General features: G+C 36.8%; 1 protein-coding gene and 1 non-coding gene across 2 annotated transcripts; both read right to left on the minus strand.

Annotated features, from left to right (window-relative positions):
* Positions 1–1,105: 1,105 nt before the first annotated feature.
* LOC104771462 (F-box/kelch-repeat protein At5g43190) lies at positions 1,106–2,750 on the minus strand. The gene has a single exon (XM_019241733.2). It carries the CDS (start codon positions 2,444–2,446, stop codon positions 1,223–1,225), a length of 1,224 nt encoding a protein of 407 aa, XP_019097278.1. The 5' UTR covers positions 2,447–2,750; the 3' UTR covers positions 1,106–1,222.
* Positions 2,751–9,366: 6,616 nt separating this feature from the next.
* Positions 9,367–9,473, minus strand: LOC147919508 (small nucleolar RNA R71). The gene has a single exon (XR_015594196.1). It is a non-coding gene; the product is annotated as a small nucleolar RNA R71 (small nucleolar RNA).
* Positions 9,474–14,680: the final 5,207 nt, after the last annotated feature.

Raw genomic sequence — 14,680 nt, forward strand, 5'->3', positions numbered from 1 at the left:
TAAGGTCTTGGTGAAGTGGACTCATGAAGATACATCTGAAGCTACTTGGGAATTCTTATATGATCTGTTGAAGAAGTATCCATCTTTCAACCATGAGGTCATGGTTGCTGAAGGGGGGAGGATTTGATATAGCAACGGTCATATGAGAGTGAATGCCACGTGGAGGGTCCAGATTACAAGAGGAATCAACGGCTAAGATGAAGACTTGGAAAAATTATTCATTTAAAAGAAGAAAATAATCTCATTTTAGTTTTTTATCGAAAATATTGAAAAGTTTGTTAGATCTTCTTCTTCCTCTCTGGTTGTTAGGCGATTGTTCATCCTCTGCGAAGAACTCTTCTTCCATTGAAGTTCTTGCAAGGTGACTTTGGGATTTCTCGTTTCAAGAATGTTGAATCTCGTTGGTTTGTAATCGGATTGAAGGAATTGATATTGTGTTGTTGATTTGAGTAATTGAAGTGTTGATTTGTTCTTATCATTTGATGAATCGATTCATGCTTTCCTCGTTTCATTGGTATCAAAAGAGAGAGAGAAGCAACTAAAGAAAAAAGAAGAAAAAAAAAACGCAACCAATAGATTATTGACACGTTGAGTGTCTGTGGGTATCTAAAATAGCTTGCGCAGAGACACAAGTCTAGGATAATTACGAATAAAACTTTATTTTTTGTTTATTTTATTATTAAAAAATAAAAAGACATCCCCAGAATATGACTAATGGCCATGCTCTTACTTGTTAGGTTTAGGTTGGATGGATTCCCTGTTTGTAGCAACCAACCATTCTAACAATTTCTTTCTTTAACCGCTTTTCTCTCCCTCTCTCTCTACTTGCCAAGGTTCTCGAGCTCTGATGAGGTTGAAATAGCAATTAGCAACGACAACAGGTGGAAAAGTGATACGACCAATGAACTGGCTCACGAGGAATCAGTTTGTGACAATGGCACAATGCGATGCTTGAAACCATGGGACACTCCTTGTAACGTGTCAACCCCTAGTGTCCCAAGCAATCTTAACCACTCTTTTCAATAGTGCAAATTTTATCCCTAGTGGAAAGACTACTCGAAAATTGCAACATCAAACGAAATATTAAATAACAAAAATATTATGGTTTCATTTTAAATATTACCAATCTTTTATTTCACAAAGAGATACCAACGAAACCATTGATAGAAGACAAAAAAATATGGAGATTTTGAACATAAACACAATAACAAATATCAGATAACTAAACAGAAGCAGACAAGCTGGGAACAAAAGAGAACCAACGAAACCCACAGCTCCATTTCTCTGGCAGCGAAGGACACTTTGGAACCCAATGCCATGTCCTTCTTCCAACATGAAAAAACAGAATCTCAGGCCAATTGTAACAACAAACACAGATCATCTCCTTATGCCACAGACAGTACACATGCTCGTAGTTATGGTAACACACCGAAGTGAACTTCCTACAAACAATGTCCGGTAACGTTTCAGTTTCGATCCAACTCAATGTCTCGTCTTTAAATTCCCAAATCTTGATACTCCTGCAAATCCCATTGCTCCCAATCCCTCCAACCATGTACAGTATCTTCCTCTCTGGATCACTCACCAATCTAGCAAACGTGATGTGATCCTCCCCCGGAAAAACACCGTGTCCGGTGGCTGTTGTTGTCCATTTCCCGTCGTTTAAATCAACGCTCACGATTATAAAAGGCTCGGATCTAGCGAAGTAAAGAGACCCATTGTAAAACACTCCATCTTGATTAAACCCACGAGGTAAGACCTGATCAACGCCGCCGAACTTTCTCCAGGTGCGATCACCGGAATCGTAAAGGCAAACGGATCTTGAAGAAGCGGCGGAGGAAGATGGGCAAAGAGCGAAGATTTTGTAGCCGTCAGGGGAGGTAACAAGAGAGAGAAGCTCAAAGGGGAAAGAGTAGCTAGGGAACTTGATAGATCTTGAGGATCTGGTTAATGGATTGAAGATGGAGAGAGAAGAAACAGAGGAAGTGGAACGTGAGAAACAGAGGAGGCCGTGGGAAGAAGAGAGGAGAGAAGAGGCGCAGGTTACTGAGAGAGAGCGAGGGAGTGGTAACGTGCACCAGGAGATGAGATTTGGGTTGAAGAGAGGGAAGGAGTTGAAAGATTGAGGATGAGAGAGGAGGAGGAAAGAAGGGAGAGAGAAGGAAGAATGGTCGGAGAGGAAAGATGGAGAGAGGATGAGAGATCGGAGATGGCGTGAGATTGATCTTAAGGAGATGAGAGTTTTGAAAGGGAGGAAAGAGAGGATGTGGTCGAGGAGGTGATTTGGTAAGTTAGACCAGATGGTTGGATCCATGTCTCTTGGAGAAGATAGAGCTGTGGGGGATGATTCTGGTGACCAGTAGAGGAAATCGGAGGCGGTGGATGAGGTGGTGGTGGTGGTGGTGATGGTAATGGGTTTCTTGCCGTGAGCTCTGAGTCGGAACATGGTGAGAGATTGTAGGAGGGACGTTGAAGTTTCAACCAGCTTTGAGTTGTTTTCTTACTTCAAGAAGAGACAAAGGGAAGGGAAGAGATATGTAACGAAGACTCTACGTTTGCGTCTAGACGGTTCACATTTGGGATGTGGGACAAAAGAACAAGTGAACCGGACCCAACTGATGATGCTCTTCTAATTTTTAATATATTAAAAAAGCATATAAACAAAAATGAAACTAATTTTTTATATATGAAAGTAAACAATTTATTAATCTTTCTTTTGGTCAAACATCGGAATAAAACATTAATATATTTTCTCTATATTTTGTTCAAACGAAAAAAATTAATATATCAAAACTAACTCGAAACCAAGAATATTAGTGTTGTATTAAAACGGTTAGATAAATTCAATTATTTTTAAGTTTCAAATTTTTAATAATACTTATTTTATAAGTAAATTCTTTAAGTTAAAATGAATTATTTATACATTGTATTTTTTTTTTCAAAACTAAACAGAAGAGAATTCTATAATGGAACCAAAAAAAAAAAAAAATTGAACCAAATGTCCAAATATGCATTTCTTAAAATCAAATGAAGCCAAACTGAAAAATATCAATGCTAAAGTCTTTTCATATTAAACGGTATAACCACCAAAAAAAATTATATTATAAATATGTTTAACATATGATGTCGAAAAATATAATCTATATAAATATAAATATTATGTTTAACATAAATATTATTTTAGTTTAGTTTTATATTATTCAAAATACTTTTATCTAAAACAAAACGTGATTCAATCAAACCAGACAAAAGTTTCAGTCATGCATTATTTTAAACCGAATAAACCAAACTGAAAACTCCAATGACGGTGCCACATTCAATTCAAGTATTTGGAGAGTACAACAACCAAACTAAACTCGACAAGAGTTTTGACTTCTTCTTCGCAATCACAAGTGGGCCATAAATTATACAATTACACATAAATGCACGTTTATTGATGATAATAGTCCGAACGTCGTTGGACGACCAACATCTAATTACATTATTGATGAATGGAACAGTTGATTATGAAAATTAATCTTAGGACCACTTTTTGACTTTAGAATTTAATATGGTTTCTATCTTTTACAAAAAGTGTCTATCTCGATCGGTGATGTAATAGTCATAATAAGTAAGTAGGACCAGTAGATAAGATCCGCTCGTCTACACTCTTTTCATGCGAAATCTGAACAATGTTATATCGAGAGGCTGCAGAGCAGTAGCAAGTAGCGACGATGTGTTCTCTTATAAGTTTATTAAGTTTTTTGAACTGAATGTATATGATATCAAATCCTTCTCTAGTTTCCTAAGCCCTAATAATAAATAGTTTTCCTCTAAACAATAATTAATCAGACTCTAATATCTTGTAGAAACCGGAGGAAAATTTGGAGAAAAACTCTTTATTATTGGTTTTTCTATACTAATAAATGATATAGGAGTTTATGTAACATCAAATCTTAAAATTTACAACAATATTAAAACTTATTATAACAGACATCAACAAAATCGATCCAATACACCAATATTGCTTAATAGCTTCTAGAATATTTTGTCCAATACACATATATTGTACAATATAGCTCCTAAAATATATTGATGTTAGTACATTTTAGAAGCTATTGGTCAAGTCTAACGCATATATTGGATACACCAATATTGCCCAATAGCTTCTAAAGTATTATATGTTCATACACCAAGATTTTCTTCGTACACACGTTTATACGCGGCGTTAGTATCCACCTCTAGAAGAAAATATGGACATATAAGACCAAGGAAAAGGGCCATTTCATACCCGTACACACATCAAAAGTGCGAATAGCTGTCTGTACAAACAAAGAGTGCCAATTTAGACATGTACCCTAATACATTTCTAATTTCATACCTGTACTCACAAAATCGAGCCAATTACAAAGTCCACGTTAACGGATTTAAGTCAACCGTTAGAGATGCTGACTCAGAATCTACGTTTATGCAAAACGACGCCGTTTTGATACGTTTTCCTCGCAAAAAAATTTGTGGACATTCCACACTCGGGGAGATTCGAACCCTCAATCTCGAACATTACCAGCATTGGACTTAACCAATTTATCCCACAACAACACTCGGTAAAATCATACAATAATATTCTGATAAACCTAAGGTAGCATCTAAATCGAAGAAAAATGTGGGAAATCCATACTCTCGTGGGTCAAACCCGCGTCCTCAGATTTTAATAGCAAGGACATAACCAACTGATCCAACAACATCACTCGGTTATATCACACAATGTTATCCTTATAAAGCGAAAAGAAATCTAAGTCCCAATTAAAAAACCAAAATCAATTTTAGTGTAACCAAATAATTTGATTTTATTTTCTCAAAAGTTTTTAATATAAACAGATGTATTAAATTAGACGTAATCTAAAAAATTTAGATTAAAAATATGAATTAATTAATCTAAATTAATTAATCTAAATTTTTTAGATTAATTATTTTTTTAGATTAATTTTTAATGAATTAAAGAAAAAAATAGGATATATTTTTTAATATAAATGTCCTCAGATGTTCTCAATAGGACATATTTTTACATCTAAATTTTAATTAATTAAAAATTAATTAATTAAATGTAATTTTAATTAATTAAAAATTAATTCATTTTTAATCTAAAATTTTTAGATTAATTAATCTAAAAAAATTAATTCATTTTTTCTTTAATTCATTAAAAATTAATCTAAAAAAATAATTAATCTAAAAAAATTTAGATTAATTAATTTAGATTAATTAATTCATATTTTTAATATAAATTTTTTAGATTACATCTACTTTAATACATCTGTTCATATTAAAAACTTTTGAGAAAATAAAATAAAATTATTTGGTTACACTAAAATTGATTTTGGTCTTTTAATTGGGATTTAGATTTCTTTCCGTTTTATAAGGATAACATTGTGTGATATAACCGAGTGATGTTGTTGGATCAATTGGTTACGTCCTTGCTATTAAAATCTGAGGATGCGGGTTCGACGCACGGGAGTGTGGATATCCCACATTTTTCTTCGATTTAGATGCTACCTTAGGTTTATAAGAATATAATAATTGTATGATTTTACCGAGTGTTGTTGTGGGATCAATTGGTTAAGTCCAATGCTAGTAATGTTCGAGATTGAGGGTTCGAATCTCCCCGAGTGTGGAATGTCCACAAATTTTTTTGCGAGGAAAACGTATCAAAATGGCGTCGTTTTGCATACACGTGGATTCTGAGTCAGCATCTCTAACGGTTGACTTAAATTCGTTAACGTAGACTTTGTAATTGGTTCGATTTTGTGAGTACAGGTATGAAATTTGAAATGTATTAGGGTACATGTCTAAATTGGCACTCTTTGTTTATACAGACAGCAATTCGTACTTTTGAGGTGTGTACGGGTATGAAATGACCCTTTTCCCTATAAGACCATCATTATTGGTTAAAGTCATAAACATTACTCAAATAAAAAAAATTAATAATATTTTAATTGAAACAAGTAGAAACCAATAACAAGTCGCCATGTGTAAGAATAGTGTAGTAATCGTTTTTTCCCGGAGTAACTTGAGAAACGCTTCTCTCCTCTCTTTTGTCTTTTTAATATTTTTTATTATTTATTCATTAAACTTTTGATAAAGCAACTATACGAGTAACCATTGATAATGATGCTACTCTCAAAACATGTGCGTAAAGTAATCCATTATATTACTGATTATTTCTCGTAAAGTGCATTAACTGTTGAGAAAGAAAAAAAGTGCATTAGTTTTCTCCACTTGACCGATTCTAGAACTTATATTGATCGCCTATAATGATCGACTATGCCGACGATGATTTTCAAGTGATCTATTTTGTGGACTTTGGGTCCAGGTAATTACAATGTGATTGACATATACACATGGTTTCATTAATATTATCTTGTAGTCAACTACTCGCTCCGATTTTTTTAGTTGTTATTCTAGAATAAAAATTTAGTTTTATAATAATTGTCGTCCTAGATTTTCAATGCATATGTTTGATAAACATATCAGTTTTGTCCCAACTTTTTTAATGTAATGATTAATAAAAAAATTAAAAAATATATTAAAGAAACAGTTAAATAGAAATTTAACTGTTTTTTTAATATGTGTAAAAAATCTTAAACGACAAGCAATTTAGAACGGAGTAAATAACAATTTGTTTTGAAATTGATAAGTATTTTAGATTACGATACAGTTTGTTAAACCAAAAAACTATATTTGAAATTTTGATCCAAACAATCCTGAAGTTTCCAATTGTTTTTTATCTATTATTATTATTATTTATTTTTTTGCATACAGAGATTAAACAAGACTTCTAGCTTGGTTTTGAGAACTGTTAAATTTTGTTCAGTTCGTTATGATATTATCAGTTTTAATTTGAATCTAAAAGTTTGGTTTTCTTAACAATTATTTTTGAAACCTTTAATAATATCAACGTCTCATATGATTTTTGTTTGTTTTAAACATCTTATCTTCTTTAAAAACCTAATCAGTTTAAACAACTGAACTGGTAATCCATCTAAACTTAAAATTATGCATATCAGTTTCGAAGATAAACCAATGTCAAAGAGAATATATTGAATTTTGGCTCCGTTCGGTTTGGCTAGATCATACAATTTTACTAATTTTAAAAGCAAACAATTTTGGCTCCCCATTTTCAAACCGCACCCTCCTACTTCCTTGATAGAGAACTAGCAATATTTAAGTTTGGGGGTCAAATAACTCTCTAATTTACATGTATTTAGTATCCTTTTTTGTCAATATTTTGCATTGTTTATACCTTTACCTTAGCATTTTTAGGTCATTAACTGTAGGAATTCACTTTTAGGCCATTTAGGGTGTTGCATTCTTGCATTTGCATACTTTGGATGAAAACAGGTGCTTTAGAGCCTAAAATGGGGAGAAACAAGGAAGAACAGTCCAAACCCCAACACGATCGAGGAGGATCCAAGAGCAGGAAGAACAACCCGAAGATCTACCCGAAGAGTAACCCGACCTTATCCTCGTGTACCCCATCAAGTAGACCCTCGGGCAGGACTGGGAAGCTAGGTCAAACGGGTTTCCATATATAAACAACTCATCTTCTTCCTCACAAACGAGCACGCCGCAGACCCTCAAACCAGAGAGCGAGAGCTTCTGAGAGAGAACTGAGCGACTCAAAACACTTTTCACTTTTGTTAGGATTTATTTTATATCTTTTTATCATTTCTTTAGATTTCTACCTTGTACTCTTTATTTCTCTACTCTATCTTTTAATACAATGCAATTTTCGTTCATATATGCTTTTATGTTTCTTGCAATGATTTCCGAGTAGTGTAGTAAAGTTTCTAGGGATGGGATAGATGATTTTGTGTTCTTGATCGGTTAGGATGTCTTAGTTTGATTGTATATGTTTTATAGATTTCCTTCTAGGTTGGTGTTCTTAATGCTGTCAACAAACCAAGAGGGTGAGATTAGATCTAAGGTGTTTTACTACCGAGAGGTGTAGATGAAATGTTTGAATCAACCAATGCTAGAGATTTACTCACTTAGCCTAAGAGATTAAGGGGTTTATTGATAATAATGAATCGGTTCTTATTGCTTGCTTGGTCATGTTTCTCCAACGAGAGTTGGGTAGGGGAGTGATCAAGGTTGATTTTTTCTATCACGAGAGTGTTTTAACAAGATTTTAGAGGTTCATTGTCTAGGGAAAATTTGCTTGAGACATGTAAGACATTTGTATTGGTCAGGAACACTTAGGATTCGATTACCCCATCCTTAGAAGCTTTCGTATTTTAATTGCTTGCATTTTATTTCATCACTCGATCCCTTACCAGAACAGATACACGATCACCTGCTTCGAGTAACCCCTAGAGTTGTCCATACCTTTGTTGTTTACTCGATCACCCCACCCGATCCTGTACTCGAATGCTTGCATCGAGTGCTTAGGTCGTGTGGTTCCTTGTTGATATTCTTTTCCTTTATTCATTCTAGGATTGTTAGATCAAAACCATCTTTTGCTTGGCTTGACTTGCACTGTTCTGATTGCATCCTACCTGCTAGCATAAACAACCATTTGGATTGATAATACTTTGTACTACAACTGCATAGGGAATTGATACCCTGAGTGAAGTCTCGCTTATCAATTTGGCACCGTTGCCATTTGGTTGAATTTTATTTTGCTACGTTTAGGATTTCAACACTTGCTAGATCAAGTTCTTTTATCTCTATTGGTTCAGAATCTGACTTGTTTGCTTTCGTTTTTGTTAGTTTTGAATCTCAGGTACAACCCGAGCACCCACCCGACCCGTCACTCAATCACCTAGATCGGGTTGACTTTCGTGTACACATTCGGTCACCTACCTGTGCATGCAAACACGATCCAAGGGTAGCCAAAACTTGAGTCCTTTCATCGACAACATCGACAGACCAAGGTTACTCAGACAACAACAAGTTCAAAAACCACAACCAGCAACAATTGAGGAGACAATGAACAACCAGAACGGTCCACCAGCTCCTCAAGCAAGGACCAACATAGGAGCAGGGGATGCTCCATCTACTCATACTCAAACGAATGACATTGTGCCACCTGCTGTCCAGAACAACAATTTTGAGATCAAAAGTAGTCTCATCCAGATGATACAAAGCAAAAAGTTTCATGGATTGCCAATGGAGGACCCATTGGATCATCTGGATGAATTTGATAGGCTCTATAGCCTCACGAAGATAAATGGAGTTAGTGAGGATGGATTCAAACTCCGGATTTTCCCATTCTCTTTGGGATACAAAGCACATATTTGGGAGAAATCACTCCCCAAGGAGTCTATCACCACTTGGGAAGCGTGCAAGAAGGTGTTTTTAGCCAAATTCTTCTCCAACTCCAGAACCGCAAGGCTGGGAAATGACATTTCCAGCTTTGTTCAGAAGAACAATGAGATGTTCAGTGAAGCTTGGGAACGTTTCAAGGGATACACTACCAGATGTCCTCATCATGGCTTCAGCAATGCTTCATTGCTGAGTACACTTTACAGAGGAGTGGTCCTCAAGATACGGATGTTTCTGGACACCGCAAGCAATGGTAACTTCCTCAACAAGGATCGCCATGTGCGATCTACATGAGAGGAAGATGCCAAGTACAAGAGGGACATGAAAGCCCTCAATGACAAGCTTGATAAGCTCCTCAGCCAGCAGCAGCATGTTCATGCAATATCAGAGGAAGATCAGTTTTTACAACAAGATGGGGAGACTATTCAGCTAGAAGATGTGCACTATATTTATCATCAAAGTGGTAACACCACAAGGCCCCAAACCTACATCCACAGTAACCAGATACACAACCCAATGCCTCCATCTAATTCCTTGATATATCATGGTTTTTGTGGTTTTTAACCATGATATAAGGAGTCTTTTAGTGTCTTTTCATTTGTTTCTAGATTGTTTTTGAGTCTTTACAGGTTCTACAGGATTTTAGCATGAAAGGAGCAAAGTGGAGCAATTTGGATCAGTTTGGAGCAATAATCCGCAAGAAATCAACTTGGAATCGATCAGAGGAGATGGTGTCGATCGACACTGCCTTAGCATCGATCGACACCCAGTCCAAACCGACGAGAGAGCCAAATTTGGAAGTTTTACAAAATTGCCCGAAGTTTTCCATATTTGCAAGACTAGTCCCTAACGTGTTTTAGGACACATATATATATAGTTTTTTTAGGTTTTTGCAAACCCTTAAGTTTTATTCTATCAAGTTTTATTTTTCCTGCAACCCTGTGAGATTTTGAGAGCCTTGGAGAGAGAGAGAGATCTGCTTTGAGAGAAGAATTTCTTGAACTCCCTTTTACTCTTTTAATTTCAATTGCTTATTATTCAGAAAGATGTCTTGTTCTTCATTGATTATGTCTGAGTAATTTGTTTGTTAGGTTTAGGGTTTTTCACAGGGATTTTTATGAATTATTAGATCTGATTATTTAGGATTCATTATCTTTCTAGATCTTCATCTTAGGTTGTTCTTCATATTAATTCTTGATTGATCATCTAGAATTAATACTTTAGGAAAATAAATTTATATGAGAATATAATTGTTTTCCTGATAAAACCTTTTGATGAGCAAAATTATTTCTTGCAAAGAGATTTGATTTAATAATTTTGTGAACAATCTAAACCTGATTTTATTGCTGATTTTTAACCTAGAATTTTACAAAGAGATTTGGATTTTCTGGTTTTAAATTTAGATATTATTTGCAGTGAGAACTGAATTAATTTACAAAAGTATTTAGAGTTCTAGATCTGTTCTTAATTATTTGAATCCTAATTTATTGATTGATTTAATATTTCATAATTTCCTGAGAAATTCCCTAGGCCTAGCGTTTCATCCATCTGAATTTACAACTCTTTTATTTTCTGTTTAATCTTGCAATTTAATTAAAATATATCTGTTTAACATAATTATAAAACTCTATAATTTATTGTGTAGTCTTGAGTCCTTGTGGAATTCGACCCCTAAGTACTGCATTGACCTCTTAATTTGAGAGAGTAGCTCTAGGGTAAATTTGAGCATATCAAATTTTGGCGCCGTTGCCGAGGACTCTCTGATCTACCATTAGATTTGAGTTTTAAATTTCGTCTAAAATTTTCTTTTTATTTTCTACTTACACGTTTTTGTTTTTCTTCTCTTTGGTGTTTCAGGTGCATGCCTCCTAGACCTCACACAAGGAGCAACAAATCTGGTCCTACTGTGAATTTGTCAAACCAAGAGTTGGGAAAACTTGAGCGTGAGAATAAGAAAAGCAGCTAAATCTCTGAAGATGGTTAATACGATCATTCTGATGCGTGATGCGGCTGGTGTTTTGAGGGATCAAGAGGGCCACTTGCGCAATGAGCAGGGCCAAAAGCTTGATGCAGAAGGAAACGTGATTCCTGAACCTGTTGTCAACGAGCAGGCTGTCGTGAACCAGCAAGCAGGTGTCGTTGATGATCCGGATCTTGGTGTCGATCGACACCAACCAGGTGGCATCGATCGACACCCACCTGCAGATGTGCGTGGAGCTGCCAACCACGTACAGAACCCAGTTCGACGACAGGAGAACAACCGGGATCTGATCAGGACTATTGCTGACTACAATCGGGCTGATCTGGTGTATGAGAACCGGTCTGCTATTGTTCCTCCCCCTTTTCAGAGGAATGATTTTGAGTTGAAACCTGCATACTTTCAACTAGTTGGGCATAGACCTTTCTCTGCTTTGCCCAATGAGAAGCCCTTGGACCACATTGAGCATTTTGAGGATCTGGTGACTAGCATCAAGGCTAATGGGGTGACTGAGGACTACATCTTCTGCAAACTCTTCCCTTACTCACTTGCAGGAGAGGCATCTCAGTGGTTGAAGCAGTTGCCAGCTGGATCTTTGACATCTTGGCAACAAGTCAAAGTGGCTTTCCTAAACCATTTCTATGATGATGCAATGTCAGATGAGTTGAGAGTCAAGCTATCCACTTTCAAGCAAAGACCAGATGAAGCTTTCAAGGCAGCTTGGGTGAGATTCAAAGCTTATCAGAGGGACTGTCCACACCATGGTTTTTCAAGGGTACAACTGTTGAGTATCTTCTTCAGAGGGTGTGACTGGAAGTATCAGTTAGCTTTGGATGCTGCAAGTCATGGGAACTTCAAAACAAGATTTCCAGAAGACGCTGAAGTTTTGATTGAGAATTTGGCTTCTAGCAATAGCACTAAGGGAGCAGATGCTGAAAGGAAGAGATTGCATGGAGGATTTCATTCAAACCAGTTAGCTTCTATTAATGCTAAGCTGGATTCAGTGCATAATCTCCTTATGGGTAAGAAATCTGTTCATTTTGCTGCTGAGGTTGAGACATATGAGCCAGAACCTGATCAAGGACACCAAGAGGAAGATGTGAACTATGTCTATGGGAATCAGGGACAGCGGTTTGGAAATCAGCAAGGCAATAGGCCTTACAGTGGGAACTCTTCAAGCTACACTTCCAAGCCTGAGTATCAGCAGCAACAATAGAACAATGGCTATACAAGGACCTATGGGAATTCATCTTATCAATCTCCACCTCCTAAGAATTCTTCAGAGAGTAGAATGGAAGCCATGCTTGAGCAGCTTTTGCAAGGACAGGAGCAATTGACAGTGACATTCAATGGAAAGATTGACAATGTCTACACTGAGCTGAATGGGAAGATAGAAGCAATGAATGTTCATGTTAAGAAGCTGGAGATTCAAGTTGCACAGACTGCTGGGTCTGTTAAACGGCAAGAGAGTGTTCTTCCAGCAAGAACTGAGTCAAACCCCAGACATGCTTGCAATGCCATATCAGTGAGAGATGAAGATGATGGTGAAATTTTTTATGCAGAACAAGGAGAAAAATTGGCCAATCTCTCGGTTTCAGATGATGGCATCGATCGACACCACCTGGGTGTCGATCGACACTCATCTCAGACGAACCCAGAAGCTGCAAAATCTCAGGTTCCAACAGTTGAGAGGGTCTACAAGCCTAAGGTTCCTTTTCCCAAGCCAAGAAAGTCTAAGCAGGAGATGGAAGAAGCTAGATGCAAGGCAATGATGGACAAGGTGATGATTGAGATGCCATTGATTGATGCAGTGAAGCTTTCACCACCACTAAAACGCTATGTAAAGAGAATGGTATCCAATGGTTTGAGCCCTGAAGAAGGAGCACTTCTTACAAAGGATGTTAGTGCAATTCTGTTGAATCAGCCTGTTCAGAGGAAGAAAGAGAGAAAGCAGGAGGTGGTTGTCTCTAAGGAAGTGAGTGCAATCATTCAATGTAAGACTGCGGAGAAGTTACCAGATCCTGGAAGCTTTGTACTTGATTGCTCTATCTCCACAGGAAGGTTTGCACACTCACTTTGTGACCTTGGTTCTAGCATCAACTTGATGCCACATTCTGTTGCTATGAGACTTGGGATGACAGAATTCAAGCCAACTCAGATTTCTCTGATCCTAGCTGATCGATCCCGAAGAATTCCTGAAGGTGTTTTAGAGGATATTCCGGTTAAGGTTGGCAACTTCGTGATTCCCACTGACTTTGTGGTGCTGAAGTATGATACAGAGCCTAAAGATCCTCTCATCTTAGGAAGATCTTTCTTGGCTATAGCTAGTGCCATCATTGATGTGCAGAAGGGACACATAGCACTGAATGTGGATGGATTGAGTATGAAATTTGAGATGGATAAGCTGAGGAGGGTTTCTACTATTGATGGACGGACTTTTTCTGTTGAAAAAGTTTCTGCAACACGAGCATCAGGCTCAGTGTCGATTGATGCCACCAAGAGGGTATCGATCGACACCCCTCCACGACCGCGACTGAACTTGTCCAAGACTGATGCTCCAAGTCAGAAACCTGTTCCCAAACAGAAGAGTCATCAATCCACACTCCAGAGCCCTCAGGTAAGGCAAAGGTACACCTCTCCTTCTCCTAAACTTCCTCCTATCATCAATAAGAATTTCAAAGAGATAAAAACTGTTTTGCAGTTAACCAAGCCACGAGATTATCGTAGAGCGCTTGTTTCTTCTGTTGATGATTTTGCAGGACATAAGAGAGGCAAACCAATCCCTAAATCCTACCCTGGTCCTGTTCCTCACATCCTTGGCAAGCCTCATGCACCTAAAGCTTATACCCCACCTTGGATGAAGAGGACTTCACTGCCACGTTCTGATCCACCGGATGCCTGAGCTCCAATACAGTCAAGCTAATGACTGAAAACAAGCGCTTAGTGGGAGGCAACCCACTAGTAGGTTTTCTTTTTCTTTTGATTTTGATTTTTATTTATTTTATTTCTATTTTTGCTTTCCTCTTACTTGATAACACTGGGGACAGTGTTGTTTAAGTCTGGGGGAGGTTGTCTACTAACTATGATTTCTGTTTTTGAGTTTCAGTTGTGTCAGTCAAAACCATAAAGTTTGAGTCAAAAATTTTCAAAATTTTTCTTTTTTATCTTTGGGAATTATGATCTTGACTAATGATTTCTCTTATTTGGCTAACACTCTAATGATTATTTGTTTATGCTTGATCTCAGAACTGAAGCTTAGAAAGACTATGAGCCTTATCAACAATCCTGAAAGCCCTTATTCAATGGATATCTGATTGATCTAACGTTGTCTCAACCTTTTATCAAGATTTTAACCGGACTTAATCTCTTACTTTGGGGTTGGAAATCAGTGGACTAGACTTC

Source organism: Camelina sativa, chromosome 20, assembly GCF_030686135.1.
Source record: "Camelina sativa cultivar CO46 ecotype springtype chromosome 20, ASM3068613v1".
Taxonomy (NCBI): Eukaryota; Viridiplantae; Streptophyta; class Magnoliopsida; order Brassicales; family Brassicaceae; genus Camelina; species Camelina sativa.